Source organism: Varanus komodoensis, unplaced genomic scaffold (genome assembly GCF_004798865.1).
Source record: "Varanus komodoensis strain SLA01 unplaced genomic scaffold, ASM479886v1 scaffold11, whole genome shotgun sequence".
Classification (NCBI taxonomy): Eukaryota; Metazoa; Chordata; class Lepidosauria; order Squamata; family Varanidae; genus Varanus; species Varanus komodoensis.
Window position 1 is genome coordinate 32,539,551 of NW_025335317.1, and position 22,280 is coordinate 32,561,830.

The following is a 22,280-nucleotide window of genomic DNA, read 5'->3' on the forward strand; positions in this document are numbered from 1 at the left end:
AAGCTGGCTGCTACGGGGTCGGTAGTCCTGCTACGTCTCATTGTCCTGCTCTACTCAAGGGAAAAAAACTTGCCTGCCAGACTAGTTGCCCAGCAATGTTCTTTCGCAGGGGATTTCTTCTGATGGTGCTAGAAGCAGTGCATCAACCCCCGAGGGTGACAACAAGAATGCAGTCGTTTTGAGATCACTGGTTTAGGAAGGAGCAAGCATACTACATTATTTTGCTCAGTGTCATGTGCATCCAGACACTGGGCAAGCAGGTGTAAATTACCCTTAATGAAAGAAGGCAGTAAGTAACTTCAGGTGAGAGTGGGGTTATCGACCGAGAATAATTTGGAGCAAAGGATGATCGGGGGTAGGAAGTATTATGAATGCAGTCTTGCCAGGGTTTGTAAGGTACTGATATTTTTCTTTAAAAGCCATTTAAATTTCTCTAGTAAAACTTTTGCTGCAAATTATTTTAACATTATTTTTGAGTGCTATATGTGGCTTCTGTATTTCATAGTTTTATTATTATGCATGTGGCTTAAGAATGTTTCACTTTCAGCTGCCATATTCAAATTGGCTTACTTTCCAAAGCATTTGATAAAGTGTTTCACATTTTTCCTTCTCTATTTCCATGTAGATTTTGTAAGTTTTTTCAGGAGGGTTTGGATTTTATGTTTGATTCTTTGAAACAAGGTAGTATATAATGATGGTTAAAAATAAATATATAAATGGAAGGCTTCTAGGAAGCAGCCAGGTTAGTGTATGGTGCGGGCAGCCTGAAGTCCACAGGCAGCTCTTGGAGCTTGCAGGTACCCAAGGCACCACTGTCATCTCCTCCCCACAACTCCATGGCTGTGCTGGGGGAGGCGTATGAGGAGAATCATCCCAATGGCCTACCTTCCACAGTACAACTGTGCTCTGACCAGCCTTCTAAACAACTACACTATTTCAATAGGAAATATAGAGCACAGCAGAAGTCTTTCCTATTTAAAGACTGTCCTCGCCATGCTTGCTCTGTTCCATAGGGAGACTTGACGTGGTTTCAGCATGCAAGGACAGGAAGTTCCAAGTTCCTCACTCCTGCATGCTGAGATAAAGCAGGGAGGAAGAGAGTCTGAGTCTGTGCATGTGTGTGCATCCCTGTGAGAGTGAGGAAGGTGGAAAACTGCTCTAAGGACTTGTCTGCATTGCGTGCAAGTGTTTGCATGTGCTAAGCATAAGTTGTCCACCTGTGGATCATGAGGTTTGGGCAACTAGTGCTAACAAGAAAGATCACAGGTAGCCAGGTCTACCCTCACAGTGGGGACTGAAGGCAGAGAGATTGGCTCATATTGTTCAGAGTAACAAGCCATCCAGACTTCATCAGCGGCTGGCCTGACAACAGCATCTCCCTAGTCCATGAGTCCTCAAACTACGGCCCACGGGACGGATCTGGCCCGTCATGCCATCCATCCGGCCTGTGCTGCTGTTCACCGCCCGCCCGCCCGCTGCGCAGGCAGGGAGGTGGTGGCTCGCTCGCTCAGAGATGGTCTCCAAGCGAGCAAGCCGCCGCCACTGCCTGCCTCCCGTACACACGCGCTTGCTACTGCCTCACCGTGTGGACAGGGAGGTGGTGGCTTGCTCACTCAAAGATGGTTTTGGACTCACTGGGAGATCTCCGAGCGAGCAAGCCGCCGACGCACGTGCCTGATGCTGCCTCGCGCGTGCCTGACGGCACCTCACCGGCCCGCGCCCCCAGGCACCCTCCCCTCACCGGCCCACGACAGTCACCGCAGCCTTTCAAGTGGCCCCCTATTCAAAAAGTTTGAGGACCTCTGCCCTAGTCCCTACTGTCATTACACTGGAAGTGCAATACTGTTGTGGCCCTTTATATACCACAGTAGCTGTGTGTGTGAAACTCCCATTCTGCCTCATCCCTCACCTGGCATAAGCTCTCCTCTGTGTAAAGTGAGGAATACTGTGTTGTTACACATGAATAAGTAGACTGCTGGGCAGTGGACAAGCCCAAGTGGATTTCTTTACAAGCCTGATTTTAAAATTACGTACAGAAAATCTACAGGAACTGGGATAATTGCAGAAATGGAATATGGGGAAATAAAATATGGTGGGATAAACTGAAATGGCATTTTCCATGCTTAATCACATTCAGAAGTTTTCATATAACACAGCCATTGACTGTGGAGACCAACCTGAAGTATATTAATTAATATTAATTAATATATGTGCCAATGCAGAATATTACATTAATTAATATACTACCTAATAGCCAAGGATCTGTCTTTACCAGATCAGGATGCAGAGGAAGAAAGTGGACTTTCAACATGCATTAGCACATGCATTAATGAAATTTTATTGTTTAATCAATCAGAAACCTACTTTTGTATTTCATAAGATTGAAGTAACAATAAAATGGACAGAACAATACTTAAATTTGATTTCATAACTTAATAACAAAAATGCATAGTTCAGAGAACACTTTATATTTCACTCAGAATCTCAATCCTTTACATTGTAGTTTCGGATTCTTGTTGTCCGCTGAGAAATTTGGGGCTTTCTGGAATGGCTGTAAGATGATTTGTGCGGTTTTAGCTTGGGCTGAACATCAAATTTAGACCCCCTGACCGTCAAAGGAGGTACTGGTGCCTGCTGTATAAAACTTGCTTCATGTTTTTCTGGAGACTCTTCAAGTCTTTCAGATTGATGGACAGCCTGGAATTTTTCTGTGAACCAGAAGAAGAAATTGGTATTATTTTCACATACAACCAAGGGCAGCAGCAGGAACACCTAATGGAAAGAGGACAATGTGCAGAGTATATGCCCATGTCACAAATCCCGATTTGTCACGCCCAATTTTGAGGGAGCCAATGTTGCTGCTAGGGCCAAATCACAGGAGGCAGGTCCAAGGCTGCACAGCCTGGGAGGCTCCAAATGACAGGCTGTTAAGTCACAACTGCTGCAAAATTTTTCCTTTTCAAAATTTTTATTCTGACAGAGTGGATGCACTGTTGTGGAATGAGGCATCACACCTGCCATCCTCATTTCCCAGACTGCAAGAGAAAGATCTTATGGGGACTGCCACTGGAGTGGGGCATGTAGAGAGAGAAAGCTGGGCAGGAGGCACAGCAGGAAGGCAATGCACAGCTCCCTTTTTCTTTCCCCAAAACATTTTACATGGAGTGTTGACTGCATTGTCTCCAGCTGGGTACCAGCACATCTCACAATTTCTGTAAAAAGCTTCGGAAAAAAGAATGAAAGGGGGAACTGTAGATTCTCTATATTCCTCCAGCTACTTAAAAGTGGTAGGAATGGGAGATATGGGCCCTGACTTCTTTCCTCTTTTAAGTGTGGGGAGGAAAGTGAGTGAAGGCAGGACATGGAAGGAGGAGAGAGGTGGTAGTGCAGGGAGTCTCTGGAGGGCATCATGCCCAAGACCCCTCAAACCTAGAAGAACCACTTCATGGAGCTGAACCAGAAGCCACACAATGACAGTGTCTGAGATTATCAACAGCTTTGCCCATAGTGAGGGCAATATCATCTATTTATACTTCTGGTTCTTATTACTGTGAAGCACTCTGAAAACCATTACAGAGAAAAATAGGTAAATAAATATTGTAAAATAAACTAATTAACTTTAATCAAGTTAAGGAACTTGAGGAAAAGATAACTTCATCTTACCTAGACAACCAAAATCTTACCAATAAATCACCTCTGCAAGTATTGACTAGGCCAGTGGTCCCCAACCTTTTTGGCACCAGGGACTGGTTTCATGGAAGACAATTTTTCCATTGGCTAGTGTTGGCGGGGGATGATTTTGGGATGATTCAAACACATTACAGTGGTGCCTCATACTTTGAATTTCAGGAGGCCGTTTGAACTCTGAATCATTTGAAGTCTGAATCAACTTTTCCCATTAGAAATAATGGAAAGTGAATTAATCCGTTCCCAGACTCTAAACAATATCTATTTTGATAAATTTGAACAGCAAATATGGCCTCCTGAAACAAATTAAGTTTGAGGCTATATACAAGGTGTGAACAAAACATATGGTGAATGTTTAAAAGATTACAGTAAAAGACACATTGCCATTAATTCCCCTCAAAATGTTCCCCCTCGCTTCGAACAGACTTACCCCATCATTCCTGAGTGTCTTTAGTTGCACTGTCATGGCTGTCTCGATGCCCTGAATCAATTCAAGATGAATGGATGCAAGACAAGATGAACTGATTCATGCCAAACAGATTCAAGACAAGATGAATCAATTCAAGACTAATCAATTCAGGACATCGAGGCAATGTATCTTTTACTGTAGTATATATTTTTTTGACTTGGGTGCACAACTGTTTTCGTTTTCGCTGTGACCATGTTTTTTTTTCATTCTGCTGCAGTTCAAACTTAGAAGCATTGTTCAAACTGTGGAGCAATCTTATCTCAATTCTTATGTTTGAATGCTGAATTGTTCCAGGTTAGAATTCTGTTGTGGGGCACAGTTCCTAACAGGCCATGGACCAGTACCGGTCCATGACCTGGGGATTGGGGACCACTGGCCTAGACAGTTGTCATATGCTATATCTATTTACTGAAATGAATGTTTCCCTGTCCTGAATGACCTTAACTTTTCCATCTAATAAAACAGGCAAGAATACTGCAATCTTCTACAAAGATTTCAACTGGTCTAGATGTGTCATATGATTGAGTGGATATACATTTTGATCATGTACACTGTGTTTCCCAGAAGCACATAATTTACATGCTTTTTGCTACTTTCTGACCTACTGTTACCACTTTTTAGCTCTATTACCACTTTACCTATAATCAAAGTCACTGCCTCTCATAATTACAAGCTCTTATTTTGATGCTAGGCATTGTCGAGTGTAAAATGTCAAATCAGAGTAAGTTAATATTTGTAAAATACTTGGAAGAAGAAAACTCTTACATAACACAGCAGAAAAATTGCATGCCTACAGCCAGAAAGGCATTCATTCCCCTTTGGTTAATATTCTATCCAGCCCTCTCATTGTCTGGTTCTTTACCCACATCATGGAGAAGTGTTGAAATTTTGTTCTACTGGCAAGAGTGAAAGGTAACATATGACCCAATAACATCTGGACCAATAATGAGTTATAATAAAATATAGTTCTTCAGTTTTCATCATCTGACATTGCAACACAGCATCTACTGCCGTTCTGACTATCTCCTGTTATTCTACCCTTTGGCATCTTTCTACAGACCACCGTAATTCTCTAAAAGCTGGCACTCTGAAAATAGAACAAGGCCATAGCTGTAACACCTTGAATTATTTCATTTTCCACATTTACACTGTTATTATCTATATAGTTTGATGTGTCAAAGGAGTAATTATCTCAACTGATAAAACTATATTCTGACAGGTAAGACAGGGAAGTCTAAGAAGTCTCAGTTTGGGATGGCTAGCCCCTAAAAGATAATGGTGTCAATGCTTCAGGTCATCTAAGAGGGACGGGCAGAACTTTGTAAAAAGCATGGAAGTCATATTAAGTAGTCTGGAATTACAGGGGGAAATGTGCACATTTGGAGAGGGCTCCTAGGCAATGTTCCTGTGCTGAATAATAACAATTATTGTTATTGGGGTTTTGTTTGTTTTAAATTGATGTGTGTGTGTGTGTTCTAATTTTTGCTTAATTTTAACTTACGTTAACCTCCCAGGGAGCCTCCATTACTGGGAGGTATATAAATAAATAATCGAACAAAAAACAATGGAGATGGTACATTGGCTCACAAACTTAATCTGTTCCAGGACTCCGGTCGTGATCCAAATTTTTTGTGAGCCAAGTCAAATTTCCCATAAGGGTCAATGTAAATAAGGTTAATCCGTTCTGCAACTATTTTTTGTTCTCACAAAAATTTGAAGCAAAGTGAAAAAGAACAACAAAGTTTGCAGCCATCTCCCCCGCCCCCAGCGATTGTGCGGGGGGTGGGGGGAGGCGGGCGCGGGCGCACTCAGGCAGGGAACATGGGCACAATCACGGCCATCTCCCCCCCAGCACGAAAGCAGCCATCTCCCCCCACCCCCCAGCATGACTGCGATCGCGCATGTGCAGGCGTGCTCGCGATTGTCACTCGATGCAGAGTTCGCAACCTGTGGCAAAATGTTTATGAAATTTCTGTTTGCGACCCGATTTGGTTGTAAACTGAGGCGTTCGTGAGCCGAGGTACCACTGTATATGCTAGCTTCACATAAGAACTGGGGAAGGTGAAGTGAAGTGTTTTTTGCTGAACAAGAGAATATAGAGATAGTGGGCATATTAGAACCCTTAGGTTTAAAAAATCAGTGGAAGGAGCTGATTTCTTCTCCAGCTGCTGTTTTTATCAGAGAAGATTATGTGGTCCCTCCTTAAAGTGAAGATTAAGTTCATATGAAGCTTGCATTTCCAAGTTAAGCTTGTATTACTCTGAACCTGATTTTTAACAGGAAGTGCAACACCATCTGCTTATTTATTTATTTAAAATACCGTCCCATACTTAAAAGTCTCAGGCCGGTTTACAACAAATTAGTCTAAAAAATAAAAATAACACTTGTCCAGCATCCAATGTTAAAATAGAAACCCACCACTAAAACAAGTTAACAATTAAAATACTGGGAGAATAAAAAGGGTTTGCCCACCAACAAATGGATAGAAGCATTGGTGCCAGGAGAACTTTTCTGGGGAGCGTGTTCCACAATCGAGGCACCACTGCAGAGAAGGCCCTTTTCCGGGTAGTCACCCTCTTGATCTCTTTCAAGGACGCCTCCTGGAGGAGGGCCTCCATAGGGCCTCCTACTTCCATACTACTCTTGGGGTTTGATCAACCAACAGCTTCTGAGCTTCAGTTCTGTTAACTGCATGTGGATTTCTCAGAAACATCTGGTTCATCACTGTGGGAAACAAAAGACTGGACTAGATGGGGGTTCCCTTTGGTTCTACTTCTGCAATTCTATACCATATTTAAATCTTTTCTCATGATATGCAAATGAGGTACAGGTGTTTCAGGCAAAAGACAGTTTGCTTCATAGAAGACCCACCAAAAGGTATGAAGTTTCAGCAGTCATAAAGAACAGCTCCCAAAATTCTGTTAAATTCCAGCATCATACTCATGTGTGGCCGGGAAATGGAATCCAAAATAGGGATCTACTATGAATGAGTGAGGCTATGCAAAGAGATCAGGCTCTGTTCTAAGTGAAACCCCAAGTGCTCTAGCACATAGTAACTATTCTTGGCTCATTATCAGTTGGGGAGGGCTAGGTGGGGCACTGTCCCAGGTTCAGACATTCGAAACCTCTTGAGTCACCACATGCGTAGAAGCAGGCTAGTTTGGCGTGACCTTACGTAAACATTGATCTTGATTGGCAGTTTGATTATATATAAGTGCAAAGTTATTTTACTGTATGTGGTAATATCTCACCAGGTGGAGAAATCAAATGAATCTCTTTCTGACAAGATATCTAATTTATCTCATTTATAATTTCTTTTGCAAGAAATTTCTTTTGCAAGCAATACCAATATTTGCTTTCTGCCACTGTTTGAGGAACACACCAGTTTGTCATGCACTCAAAGATAAAGGGACAGCTACTGCTTTTGAAACCTGGCCCCTAACAATAAAAAGAAACAAAATCTTACATAGATGTGTAAGTTATTTATTACTGTAATTTAAACAGACAGAGAGGTATCTGTGCTCACTAATCCATTTTAAAAAATTGGATCTGTTATGCTATGAAGGCAGCCAGGGTTCAGACTCAGTTGCTTTATCCATACCTGCCTGTAAAGGAACAGGCTGGGTGACAGTAGGGCAAAGCGGCATCTCCTTACTCTAATATTGGACTGTAAAATTTATGTACCCCAATTCTGTACATTCTCCCATGTGGTGGCTATAACTTTATTTTTACAACTATTATGAAAAATGTATGTTATCAAGTTGCTGATTACGCTAAGAAAATATCTTCCCTTTGAATGGGCAATCTGATTGAGTGCATGTTATTCACGTCTTCTCAGAAATAAGTTTTACTAGATCTGTACGGATGTAACAACAATGCCCAGTAACAAATTGTGGATTAAGGAACCCAAGTTTGCGGGGGCAGGGAGGCACACTGTGTTCAAGGCTCACAGAAGATGCTTCCTGTGTCCATTAATAACCATCAAATACTGCCTTTGAGATTTATTTCTGTGATGTCCTAGGGGACACTTATGGTTGCCTGTGGATTAAACAACCACAAATTAATCCATGGCTGTTTTGGGGCATTTGATGGTCCCTGCAACTAGTAACTCACCATTTGCTACTGGATGCCAATGTACTGGACCCATTTATGAACAAGGTCATAGAGTATGATGAGACATGCTGTTTGGATTGCAACCTTAGTTGCTTTAAACTCCTCTACTGTCCTCTGAGGCAACCATCTATTTGAAGGGCTTTCAATTGGACTATTTCATAAGAATCCAGAACAAATACGTTTGAGCAGCTCTAGGGAAATGTTCAGACTTGTAGAGAGGGGGCCCAGCTCTCTCATGTTACATTCTCCTCAGACAGATTCTTCAGATTCACAGGAGGAGGTGGAGGGGAAGAGGTGGGCAGATGACCTTACAGTTTCACGTTACAAAGTGAAAATATTCAGACAGTGTGTGAAAACCATTCCTCCTTGAAAAAAGAGGAAGACATTTCAGAATTGGGTGGGAAGAGATTGACAGAGTTTCTTGATCTTGTAAGCAGGTAACAGGCAAAGCAAATGGACCAATTAAGAAATGTCCGTGTTCCCACCATGTAGCCTCAAGCAGCAGGAACCACCCTGGGGGTGCAAGTCCCTTTCTGAAAAGAAGGGAAGAAGAGGTTGTTTCTGTTCAGATTCAACTCTTCACATGGACAGATGGTTCTCCAGCATTTCAAAGAGAACATTCCTTGAATTATGCTATTTTGTCACCTGTAAAGCTCTAATAAAAGACTGTGCTTTTAAGGTTTTGTCCAAGTCTGCTGGAGACAGAAGAGTGGGGGAAAAGACCTGCTCTTCACAAAGCTATCATTTGGGAGATTTAGTGAATGGTTTCCGTTTCAAAATCAGCATTATACAAATCACCATATTCAAGTTCAGGAGTAATTTCTCTTGCTGCATCAGGCTGGTTAACGAGCAATCACTGAGTCTTGTAATTTACTGAAGGACATGTAAGATCATGGCATCCAGTCCTATCACTTCCTGGCAAACAGATGGGGAAGAAATGGAGGTAGTGACAGATTTTATTTTCCTGGGTTCCAAGATCACTGCAGATGAGGACTGCAGCCAAGAAATTAAGATGCTTGCTCCTGGAGAGGAAAGTTATGGCAAATCTAGACAGCATACTAAAAAGCAGAGACATCTCCCTGCCAACAAAAGTGCGTATAGTCAAGGCTATGGTTTTTGCAGTTGCAATGCATGGCTGTGAAAGTTGAACCATAAGGAAGGCTGAGCACCAAAGAATTGAGGCCTTTGAATTGTGGTGCTGGAGGAGACTCCTGCGAGTCCCTTGGACCGCAAGGAGAACAAACCGGTCAGTCCTAGAGGAGGTCAACCCTGACTGCTCTTTAGAAGACCAGATACTGAAGATGAAACTCCAATATTTTGGCCACCTAATGAGAAGGAAGGACTCCCTGATGCTGGAAACAATAGGTGGTGGAAGAAGAAGGGGACAGCAGAGAATGAGGTGGCTAGATGGAATCACTGAAGCATGCGCTTAAGTGGACTCCAGGAGATGGTGGAGGACAGGGGGGCCTGGAGGAATGTTGTCCATGGGGTCACGATGGGTCGGACACAACTTCGCAACTAACAACAACATGTACTCAGTTGCCTTTCTAACAATGCTACTTTTTATCACGTATAAAAGGCAACAGTGTCCTAAATTGTCCTTTTTATTTAAGCGTCATTTTAATTGTTAACAATATTTGCTTATTTATCTGGCCAGGGCGACTTCTTTTATATTGTTATTTATTTTATATTGCTAATTTTATATTGTTATTTTTGTATTTTATTGTATTTTATTTTGTGTTGTGAGCCGCCCCGAGGCTTTGGCAAGGGGCAGCATAGAAATGTTTTAATTAATAAATAAATAAATAAATAAATAAATAAATAAATAAATAAATAAATTATAGATACAATTCTTTCACTTTCAGTTTTTACATCTGTGGGCAAAATATTTTAAATCATGATCTGAGGCCCAAAAGTCTCTGCAGGCCTTAATTTGGTAGGGTTTGGAATTTTATTTAGAAGAAAACACAAAATAAACATCCAGAAAGCATCCAGAAATATTTCCAGTATGGTAAAAGAACCTGGCAGAGCACCCTCCCAGAAAGAGATGTGAAACACAGAGTTTCACTTGTTATATAATGCCAAGTGGGAACTACCGAGTATGTTGCCTCCATACCTTTCTTGCTGACAACCCAGAGATGCTCTGTCCCTAGACTGCCTAGAACTGGAGGTTGCTGGGTGAAGAACCATCCAGACTTGTAAACTCAGGATGATGGGAGTGGGCCAGTGCAAAGTCAGGTTATTTACCTGTAACTGTCGTTCTTCGAGTGGTCATCTGTGCAGTCACACATAATGGGTACTGCGCCTGCGCAGAGCCTGTTGCCATCCAGAATACCCAAGCTGCAACGGTTTTTGGCAGGAACTCTGCACCCCTCCCCCTTGGTGCTACATAAGGCGGAGCGCCCGCCATTTTCCTCAGTCCCTGGAGACCGGTAAATTGCCCCCTAGCAGAGCGTACCACTCATCAGAGAAGTCACTAGAAAGAAAGACTACTGTCCCGTCCCTCGACACTGAGTGGGGCCGGAGGGCGGGTTGTGTGACTGCACAGATGACCACTCAAAGAACGACAGTTACAGGTAAGTAACCTGACTTTCTTCTTCGTGGTCTCTGTGCATCACACATAATGGGTGATTAATAAGCTTCACTCACCAGAGGTGGGTCGGTGTCGTCAGTGAAGGATGGATGATAGGACGGCCCGTCCAAAGGAGCAGTCCTGCCTGGCCCGGACATCAAGCCTGTAGTGTTTGGTAAAGGTACAGGGAGTTGTCCATGTAGCCGCTTTACAGATATCCAGCAGCGGAACGCCTGACAAGAAGGCTGACGAGGCTGCCATGGCCCTAGTGGAATGGCCCCTGGGTGTCACAGGAAGGTCCATTTCCCCCAGTTTATAAGCCAGTTCAATAGTCTGGACTATCCATTTTGATAGTCTCTGTGCAGAAAGAGGTGCACCTTTATAAGGGTCGGAGTACCTGATGAACAGACGTTTAGTCTTTCTGAAGCTTTCTGTACATGACCAATAGAAAGCTAAACATCGGCGCACATCCAGGGAGTGAAGAGATTTCTCTATTGGTGTGGACGGAGATGGGAAGAATGCTGGAAGCACAATGTCCTGGTTGATGTGGAATGGTGTGGCCACCTTGGGGAGGAATGCCAGATCAGTACAGAGCACTACTTTCTCCTTATGGAAATTAAGATATGGTGGATCCACGCAGAGGGCAGATAGTTCACTTGCCCTTCTCGCTGACGTTATGGCGACCAAGAAGGCTACTTTACAAGATAAGTCTCAGGTCCATCATCATGAGAGGTTTGAAGGGAGCTCTAGTGAGTGCATGGAGGACTACAGACAGACTCCAAGTCGGTACCAATGGTCAGATGAGTGCATGGAAGAACACAGATGAACCCGAAAGGGAACCACGGAAGTGTGATATAGCTTCAATATAGACTTTAATTGACGTAGGTTTAAGTCCCAACTGATGTAGAGATAGCAGAAAGTGGAGAATATTATCAATGGAAGCTAATTTTGGGTGAAAATGATTTGTTTCTGCAAACGTGGTAAAGTGTTTCCATTTCACCTCATACGATTGGCAAGTGGACGGTCGAAGGGTGGATTGTAAGATAAAGTTGAGCTCTCGCTGTGATGTAGCGTCGGAAGCTAATCGGGCAGGTTCTCCCGGTACCGACTGACGTTCTGGTGTCGGGACCGAGGAGTTTTGTGGAAGCAAGTCGGGATCGACCGCGACAGCTAGTGCAGGAGCCACGTGGTAAGATTGAGGGTATTGAGGTCGGGGTGAAGGATTGTCCCCTTCCCCTGCAAAATCAGGTGAGGAATTCGTGGCAGGCGACAGAACATGTGTCTTGACAGTCTGAGAGCGGTTGAGAACCAGGGCTGGCGGGGCCACCACGGAGTAATGAGAATCAGGTGTGCCCGGTCCCAAGCAGCTTTCTCCAGAGTGCGAGTGATCAACGGGATTGGTGGATAAGTGTACAGGAATGAATCCGACCAACTCACCATTAATGCGTCCCCTAATGAGTTCGGACCGATTCCCGCCCTGGAACAGTAGGTCACGCACTTCGAATTCGACACTGTCGCGAACAGGTCTAGAGTCAGGGTACCCCACTGGGTAAAAAGATCTCTGCACACTCGATCGTCCAGTTCCCACTCATGGGTTGACGACATCTTCCTGCTCAGGGTGTCTGCCTCCTGGTTGTGAATCCCCACAAGATAGATTGCTGTTAGAGAAATCCCCCTGGGGATACACCAATCTCATATCTGCATAGATAGCTGAGCTAGCGGTACCGATTTCGTACCGCCCTGTTTGTTCAGGTAAAATACAGTAACCGTGTTGTCAGAGGCTACCTGTACCGACTGGTTTCGAAGCGTGGGCTCGAACGATCGTAACGCTTTGAACACTGCCAGTAACTCGAGGAAGTTGATGTGATTTACTCTCTTGTGTGCTTGCCAGGTGCCTTGTGTCCATAAGTTGAAGCAGTGTGCTCCCCATCCTGTGAGAGACGCATCGGTGCGGAGCGAGATGAACGGGTGTCGCTGGTGAAATGGGACGCCGACCGTGAGATTTTCCGGGTCCATCCACCAAGTTAGCATCTGGCGAACTGAAGTGGGCGGAAGAAGAAGCCGTCTTGGCGAATCATGGAGGGGCTGAAAGGCCGTGTTGAACCACAGCTGAAGTGGCCGCATTCGAAGTCTGGCATTGGGAACTATGACGATTGTGGATGCCATATGGCCCAACAGTTTTAGTATGAGTAATGCTTGAACCCGTCCGGTTCTTTGGACCCGACGGGCTATTGAGCAAAGTCTGTCCATATGGGTTCATGGTAAATATGCCTGGGCTCAAACCGAATTGAGCTGTGCCCCTATAAACTCGATGACCTGTGAAGGAGTGAGACAGGACTTCTTAGTATTAATAAGGAGTCCCAAGTCTTCCAGAAGAGTGCATGTGGCGTGAACATCTGCGACAAGTCAGTCCCGAGAAGAAGAAACTATAAGCCAATCGTCCAAATATGGGTAAATTTGGAGTCCTCGTTGGCGAAGGTGAGCACATATCGGAGCGATGCATTTTGTGAATACCCTAGGGGCTGTGGTAAGTCTGAAAGGGAGTACATTATATTCAAAAATGTCGGGACTGACCATGAATCAGAGAAACCTCCTAAAAAATGGGTGGATGCTGATATGAAAATAGGCTTCCTTCAAGTCGATAGACGCAAACCAATCATCTCTCTCTAGCAGGGGGAGAATGTTTTGTAGGGTGGTCATACGGAATTTTCTAGTCGTGATAAAGGCGTTAATGCCTCTTAGATCAAGTATGGAGTGTAAGCCACCATCTCTCTTCGGTACCGTGAAATATCTCGAGTAGAAACCGCAGAGTCCATCAGAGTGCGAAATTTGGCGGATTGCTCCCTTCTGGAGTAATTGAGATATTTCTTCTCTAAGGATTTTTGATGGTGCGGTGTATGAGATCAGTCCCGAAGGAGGAATGACATCAAACTCAATTCCGTATCCAGATTTAACTATGGGGAGGACCCATTTGTCAGATGTGATGGTCTCCCAAAGAGGGAGTTGGCTTTGTAGCCGGCTCCCATAGGGAGGGGGGAGGGGTGTAGAAGGAGAGAGATGGGTTCGCGGTGCCTTTCAACGCTGCCTCTTATTGGCAGGCTGGCGACAGCGGTCCTGTTGATATTGGGCAGCCGGTTGCGAGCGGTTTCGTTGTTGCCGCTGAGGAAACTGTCGCTGGTGTGGCTGGTACTGATGGTATGGCTGGTATCTATGATAACTAGGTTGCTGCCACTTACGACGGTTCGAGCTGGGGATTTCCATTTTCCTGGTGGTGGCTCGAGCATTATAGATATGCTCGAGCTTGTGGTCCATCTGATCATAGAAGAGGCCTGATCCGTCGAACGGCATTCCTTTGATCCGTTTCTTAGTTTCTTCTGGGAAGTTGCACGAACATAGCCAGGCATGCCTCCGGAGAGCAACCAAGCCCACTAGGGCGCGAGAATTGCAGTCAACATGGTGGCGGGCTGTGGCGAGCTGCTGTATCGCCAGCTGCATCGCCTCTCGAATGAAAACACGGGTGAGATCACGTTGTTGATCTGGGATGGACGAGGTAATCGAGTCCAGTCGCTGCATCAGAAAGTACTGATACCTCGCCATCATTGCTTCGTAATTTGAAATTATCAGGCCCAGTCCCATTGCTGCGTAAATTTGCCTCGCCATGAGGTCAATTTTCTGCCTATCTCTATCCTTGGGGGCCGAGTGTTCTCTATTGTCCCGCCCTTGAGATGATTCAACCACAATCAAATTGGGCTTTGGGTGTTGCAGAAGGAAGGGGATGTCCTGTTCTCTGACCTTGTACATGGGCTCATACCTCCACGAGGTCGACTGAGCTTGGTCGGGGAAGGTCCATGTCTCTTCCATAGCCTCTTGCAAAGCCGTAATCAACGGAATGGTGATTGCTGATGACTGTTCTTTGCAAACAATGTCATAGAAGTTGTCTTTATTTGTATTTGGTTGATGCTCAACCTCTATCTCCAAAGCTCTTGTGAGTCGGCCTATAAGCTCCCCGAAGGGTAGCATAGGACTCCTCTGGCAACCCAGGTCCCTGGGTGGAGATGACTGCCGCCGGAGATGTACAACAGTCATCAGAGTCCTCTGATTCGGAATCATATGGATAGGGCGGACTAGAGGATGAATGCACCAGAGAAGGAGGATGGCAGGAGGTCTTCAGGGCCGAGGTAGATGGAGCCCTCTCTCTAGATTGTCGGGACCGATGGGCATCATCCCTAGGCATGTAGTGGCCAAATGGGGGTGGCCCCCAGTATTAAGGCTGAGATGATGATGATGATGATTATAACATTTCTATGCCGCCCCTTGCCGAAGCCTCGGGGCGGCTTACAACACAATAAAATACATTGAAATACAATAGAACATAATGAAATACAATAGAACAGATGCGTCTGGTCCTTCATATGGGATCGGAACCCATGACCTAGTGGATTGTCCCGATGAACGTCGTTGTCTGTCGGGTTTGATCACCGTAGTCCTCCTGGAAGCCTCCAGGGAGGATGGCATTGGGGTTGGTGAACGGGCCGGTTGGCGGCACGGCAAAGACCTCGGGGGGTAATCACAGATCTCCCCGTCGAACATCGACCCGTGAACAATCGGTTCGGGTGGATGTCGCATAATCAGGTCTATAGGCTCAACCCTCTGTGGAGATCCTGGCGGCGTAACTTGCATCATTTCTCTCGGTGTCGGTGCTGAGGTTGTCGGGACTAAAGGTGCTGTCAGGACCGGTAAAATGGTTGGGTCCGAGTCCCTTCACGGTTCCAGAGTGCATCTGCGCTTCTTAGTGGCCATGCCCAACTTGTCCTTTTTGGCCTTTTTCAGGGCCAACGGATCCCCGTGGTCAAAATACTTCTGTTTCTCCTTTTGTTTGCGCAAGGAGTGGGAGGAGCGAGAGCTCTCCTTGGAAGCTGCTGCCCCGGATGGTCAAGGGGAGGTTACCATGGAAGGTCCGGCCGACATAGATTGAGTGACAAGCTCATCAGAGGCCTGCAAAGCTTGATCCCAGAGGATCTTTCACAGCCTGTTCTCTCGATTTTTCCTGGCTTGTTTGGTAAAGGCCAGGCAATGTCTGCACTTATCCGTGCGATGCCCTTCTCCCAAACAAAGGAGGCAGAGCTCGTGAGGGTCCGCCAGGGACATTTTAGCCCCGCATTTTGAACACTTTTGAAACGCCGCATGCTGAGCCATCGCCGAAGGGATAGCAAGGTAAGAGAAGAAAGAGAAGAAATATACTAACTATATATTATTATTATTTTTATATATAGAAAGAGGAAAGAATTAACTGGAAACAAGGAGAAGTAACTTGGATGCAACTGGGAGAAAAAACAATTTAGAACAAACAGATATGAGAAGACAAGGTAATTGCTCGAGGCAATGCGATTAGCGGTCAAAAGAAGACTGAGGAAAATGGCGGGTGCTCTGCCTTATATAGCACCAAGGGGGAGGGGTGCGGAGTTCCCGCCAAAAACCGTTGCAGCTTGGGTATTCTGGCTGGCAACAGGCTCTGCGCACGCAGTACCCATTATGTGTGATGCACAGAGACCACGAAGAAGTAGTATACTTGCTTACTCTCCTTCATTCACAGCCATCCAAGGTTTGTTGATCCTAACTGGGCCAGACAGTGAGATTTGCTCCAAAGTGCTACTTGGGAATTGACTGAGGAGCCCTCACTAACAGCGGCATGGGCAAGACTGTGAAGAACAGCAAGGGAGGGTTGCCACTCCTGACAAATGCTTTTCTAATTTTTTGAGTATCTCTTTAACCAAATGAACAAACACCGTCTTTGCTTTCAAGTCCATGCAGACCCGTCTGTTATAGAGTAAATGACTAACACCAGCATAAAGAACCTTTAGCATAATGGGCTCAGTTGCCTTTGGTGTGAGAAGAGAGGGGTAACAAGTATACAGGAACATTCTTATTTTTCCTTGTGAAATGTAGAGTGAAGGCAATTTAAAGTCTTGAAGCACACATTTCAATGTCTTATTCCAATGGATATATGAAAATAATGCAAAATCTATTATAAAAGGCTAGACTCTAGACTAGGTAACTTTTCCCTAAACTAAGCTGCATGCATCACTCTAAGCTGACTTTTTTCATTATAAGTAGCAGTAATTTCTGTTCTATTGCACTAAGACTGAGTAGCTGCAATGCGGAGCACCAGTTTTTCTATTTTGGGTGGAAACTCCCAACACCAGATTAGGAAACTGATGTCCTTGTAAAGTTGCCAACTGAGTTTCACCAGTTGAGAGCTTGATACATTAGGAAAGTAGCTGTGACATCTTCATGTGCAAACACACTTTTCTGTCTTATCAATAGGTTGATGACCTAGTGTATCTTTTTCTGCTTCAGTCCACCAACTGGCAGTACAGCACATGAATATAGTGCATGAATCTTTACCAATCTCATGCAATCCCATGCGGTTAACTCTCAGTCCTTGCTGCCACATGGTTTTCTGCACATGTAAGTATTGCTACGCAAGGACCCAGGAGTAATGCGTAATTCTATATTCAGAGCCCTTGGCAAATATTAACTAATAAATTGTAGTCCTGGGGCTATACTAGAGAGGGATTTTTCACTTTGTAAAATTGTCTGGTGGATTCTTATTAATACATTTGGGGACAGTATTAAGAAAATAGGAGATTTTAAAGTCTAATACTCCAGAGACTAACACAGAATTTGTTCTTATGGGCAACAAGAAAGGTAACATGAGCTGCAGAGTCAAGAAGTGATTTTAAATTAATTAAAAGGCTGACAAAAGGAAACCACAATAATCAAGGCTAGATAAAATTAGAAAGAACAAGAGTCTTACCAATATTTCCTAAGACAAAATAATGTTTGTCTGAAATATTAATAAGCTGATAACTCTATTCTCAACAGCAACAAGGAAGACCAAAACAGTGTGAAAAATCTTACCTAGATTGCTAGAACTACACCACCAAGAGTTTAAAATATTGATAGAAGTAGGGACTCATTATCATTCATAAGCAGTCCAATTTCCCTTCCCTTAATGATACTCTCAGGTGCTAGGGAGTGATGCAGATACAAACAACCTTTCTTCTCCCTGACAATCCCTGGCATGTACCGTCTTCTGCTTACAGGGATATGTCGTGAAGGAATAATGCACGCGCAACTTTTGCCACTGTGGGTTTGGGGTGAGGGGAGCTGCTGGACAACCAAGTATTTTGTTTTACAGAGGACAGGTCTCTGAAGAGGTAGCGACTATCCTCTCCTGTGGTATTCCACTATTAAAGTCTGTAAACACAAATAAATAGACAGGCCAGACCTTGGTAGCTCAATCCATATGCGTGGTCAGAATAAGCTCAGCTCAATGGAATTTTTATAAGCATTCCATTATAATGCTTATAAAGCAGATTTAAATAAGAACTATCACAGTTTCTTTTTTACTTCAGTAGAACTTTTCTAAATAGGGAAAGGGTTTTCAGCTACAGCCTTAACCTGTCTTCTACATAGCACTATGTATTGTGAAATTTATTTCTGAGATTTCAAAAGAAACAGACACAAATAATTCTTGACAACTGTACCTCCCATAAAGTATGCATTAAAATATATTTATGATGTAGGTTCATACCGGTAACAAAGTTCATGTTACATATGAAATTACATATATTTTCTTTCCATTGAAGATTTTTTACAAATGAAGTTGTGCTCTGAATGATAAAATACAGAACAGTGAAAGGACTTCTCTGATAGGATACACTAATAACCTCAAAGTGGCAATTTTGCAGCAGTCTAAGTTGTATACGTCTAGAATGAGGAGTGAAGAAATGTTTCTGAGTACTACAAACAGTAGTTACCAACTGTTCTAGCTTCAATAAATGTCTCTACTTTCAATGTTGCCTCATTGCCTTGTTTGCTGAGGAAAGCCTGAGCACCAGTTCCAAATCTTAATACAATGCAGAGGTCAATGAGATAAGTTCCCACTGGAGACCAGGTCCCCTGCCAGCCCCACTCACCAGAGGAACATCAGGAGGCTATACAGACTGGATCAGGCTCACAGGCTGGAAGTTCTGGGCCCTAAAGCAGGGGTAGGGATCCTCACCTCTGAGGGACAAATACAATGTTGGAGAAGCTCTTGGATACCACATTCCACTGGCAGCTGGGGCCAAAGGCAAAGGAAACAGGCCAAAGGCAAAACAAGTGGGTCCAAAAAGCCAGAAAGTACAAATAATACCAGCATGTTTTGTGACTTAAAGCTCTAAATGCCAGTCATTAAGACTTTGGAGAGGCATTCCATTCTTTTAGAATAGGAAAAGAACTGCACGGAAGCCAGGAACCCACCAAACAATTAGGGGCTGGAGAAAATGGGCATGGCCAACTGAGGCTCCATGGAGAGCTGGACTAAAACTTCAGGAGCACCAGATTTGGATCTATGCCCTAGGGTGCCTCACCCCTGCCCCAGAGTTCACGTGGGGCACTAGCCACACCTCTTGGGAGTGATGCACAACAGAATGCACCCAACACTCTTTTTCATCTGCACATTGGAAGGGAAGATACATGGAAACAGCCAAACCATGATACCGGAAGTTCCTAGAACAATGAAAACCACTGAACTAGAGAAAGTAGTGGACAGCTTAGTCTGCAGCCACTGATTATTGCGGCACAGGGACCTGTGTCTTCCCATTCAATTCAAAGGTGGCGCACAAGGAGCAGCGACAAGGTGGATTGTGCCACAAGTACAGCAGGGGCATTCCGTGTGTACTGGTTCTTATATGACAAGAAATTGCTGATTTGTATTTGATTCGCCGGATGGCAGCATTAAATAGTTACCTCTTTCCATATCATGCCTACCTTGATCATTGTAGCTCTGGGAGCTCAGAAAAGAAGGGCTTGATCCCATCTCTAGAATCTGCCAAATTTCCTCCAGAGAGCTATGTGCTCCAGATGATGACAACTGATCTGGCTGAAATAGGCTAGGACTTTCTATTTTCAGTTGCTTGGACTGGTGTGGCACCAAGGTGTCCGGATTTGATAGATCTGCAGTGCAGTTTTGCACAAATGATTCCAACTGAACCTGTGGAAATGACAGTCTGCCTTCAGTATGTCTAAAAACTGAGATCAATAACACCTGAAAGTGGACTGGAGAGGTCAAAAAACCAGGACTGGACCTACGTGGCCCATAATATGCAGATCAGTCAACTGGTAATTTTTAATACACAAGCATAAGAGTAGGTCAACTAATTTTTACACTGGCTGGGGTCTAAACTCATGGTCTGTTGCCATCACCTCACTGCACACTTAGAGTCACACAGGCAAACATACCTAGCAAGCAAACAGTAATTGTTGGAAACCAGTTGAATTCTAAGTAGACTTTTCCCATTCAACACAGGAGTGTATCAACAACATCCCATCTAATTTCCAAATGAAGCATAAATGCCATAAGAGAACAGTAGGCTCTTATGCCAACCTCCTGACTCACCCAAAAAGGGGCATTGGGCATTGGATTGGGCCAGTGTGGCCATTCCTTTTGAAAGGTGTGCCACATGTTCAAGACCAAAGTATGAGATGCTACCACTCTCATGCACATATCTTAAGGACTGTCTCCTTTCACATGTGTCTGCTTGTTCAGTGTTTTCAGTATTTGTGGACCTGCTATGCAACCTGTTACCTTGGGAGGCATGATTAATGGGGGCACAACTATGGGCCTCTTCAGCTGCAGAACCCAGAATATGAAGCTCCCTCTTCAGAGAGGCTCAGATGGTCCCCACTCCTATGGTAGACAAATTCTAGGGACTATTCTACTAGACATTTGGCCTCTGTTGAATTTTCCCTACTGCGTTGTTTTCAGTTTAACATGCTAACTCCTGCTTTAGAGGTTTTATGGGGGAGGAGGGTACTGTTTGGTAATATTGCATTTGTTCCACCCATGGATTAAAGCAATCAATACATTTCTTGCTAACATATAAGCAGTCCTACAGACAGGATGGAAGAGTTTGTCAAAGAGAACAGAATTCTGGGTTGCCATGATATGTGAATATAACTATGCTAATAAACTGTGGGAACCATAAAAAACCCAGAAAGAAAACTCATGGATTGATTTTGGGATGTGAGATCTGGATTAGTCAAACTATGGGTGTAAACAAGAAACATGTGTTGCTTTCTCAGGCTACAGAAAAAGGTAAAACCAAACCAAGCCAAACCAAAATTATCAGCCATTCTATAGTGCTGTAAAGGCATCTGCAATTCAGGGAGAGAGAATGCTGATGAAGGAAGAGGGAAACAAACAAGCCAGGGCATGAGAAAACAAACAAACAAACAGTTTTTTTAAATCATTGGCCAGACAAACCTTAGCAAGGCAACAAATTGTAGGTTAAATAAACCACAGGACAGTGTTAAGTTTGAATCAGGCCAACTGTCTTCAACTCATTGGTATTTCATAGCCAACTTATGAAACTGGAACTTGATAATTTCCAGATATTTTGGATTACAATTCCCAGCATTTTTGAACACTGACTATGATGACTAGGGCTGCTGGGAACTGAAGTTCAAAACATCTGAAAGGCACAGTTCAACATGGTGTCTAGGAGGCTGTTCAAAACAGGTGAATTTTGACAAGGGATTGCATGGAGATGTTCCTAGTGATAAGGGACAGCAAAGGAGAAAGGACAGAGATCTGTCAGGGATAAAGAGTCCTTCATACAGTTCAAGGTGGTGGAGTAGATGAACAATATGACTGGGAGGGATACATTGGGATATAAAAACAGAAGCAAAGTCATGGAGGGTGAAACCTCCAATTTAAATCTTGCAAGCAGGGAGAAGCAGTTAAGAAGATCTGAAGCACAAACAGTGAAATGGCAAATATTTATGGATGTCCCTCTCTCACTTTCCATTTCTTTAAAAAAAACATCTGTATCAGGCTTTAATTCTTGTATTTGCATATAACATGTAGTTACAATTCTTGCTCTAAATGTCTTCACCATTGGGGGTAATACGCAGCTTGGGAAGAAAGTCACAAGCAGTTAAGAAATTATTTTACAGCTGCAACAGTATATGTAAAGTCAAACAAGAATACTTGATGAACAAACTGGATACAAAGGGAAAAAGTTATGTTGTATTACTTAAATACTGAACATTTTAAAGGAAATTAACTAAGCATATGACACACTGGACCAATACTATACCTGTTCCAGAGGGACTTCAGCGCCTTCACTGCAAGTGCTGCTGTTGCTTGGGATATTTTTGTTTTTTATCTTCTTAACAAAAACAGGACATTTTCCTGAGGTATGGTTTTGCTGTGCATATTGCAACTCCTGCATTGAGAAGGGGCAGCCTAAATAAATATTCTGAGTTTATCAAAAAGTATGTCCATTTATTCTATGGAAATATATGTATGCACCAAGTAGGATATATTACTGTAGGAGCACAGAATCTCAAAAAAAAAAAAAAAAAAAAAAAAAAAAAAAAAAAAAAAAA

At 43.7% G+C, this 22,280-nt stretch overlaps 1 protein-coding gene across 1 annotated transcript in view; it reads right to left on the reverse strand.

Annotated features, from left to right (window-relative positions):
• Positions 1 to 2,458: 2,458 nt before the first annotated feature.
• The window catches only part of CCDC57 (coiled-coil domain containing 57), an 80,870-nt gene continuing 61,048 nt past the window's right edge, over positions 2,459 to 22,280 (reverse strand). Inside the window, exons 16-18 of the mRNA XM_044420033.1 lie at positions 21,989 to 22,117; positions 19,659 to 19,881; positions 2,459 to 2,708 (exon numbers count right to left, since the gene is read on the reverse strand). Coding sequence (XP_044275968.1) covers positions 2,485 to 2,708; positions 19,659 to 19,881; positions 21,989 to 22,117 — 576 coding nt within the window. The 3' untranslated portion in view covers positions 2,459 to 2,484. The remainder of the gene's footprint in view (positions 2,709 to 19,658; positions 19,882 to 21,988; positions 22,118 to 22,280) is intronic.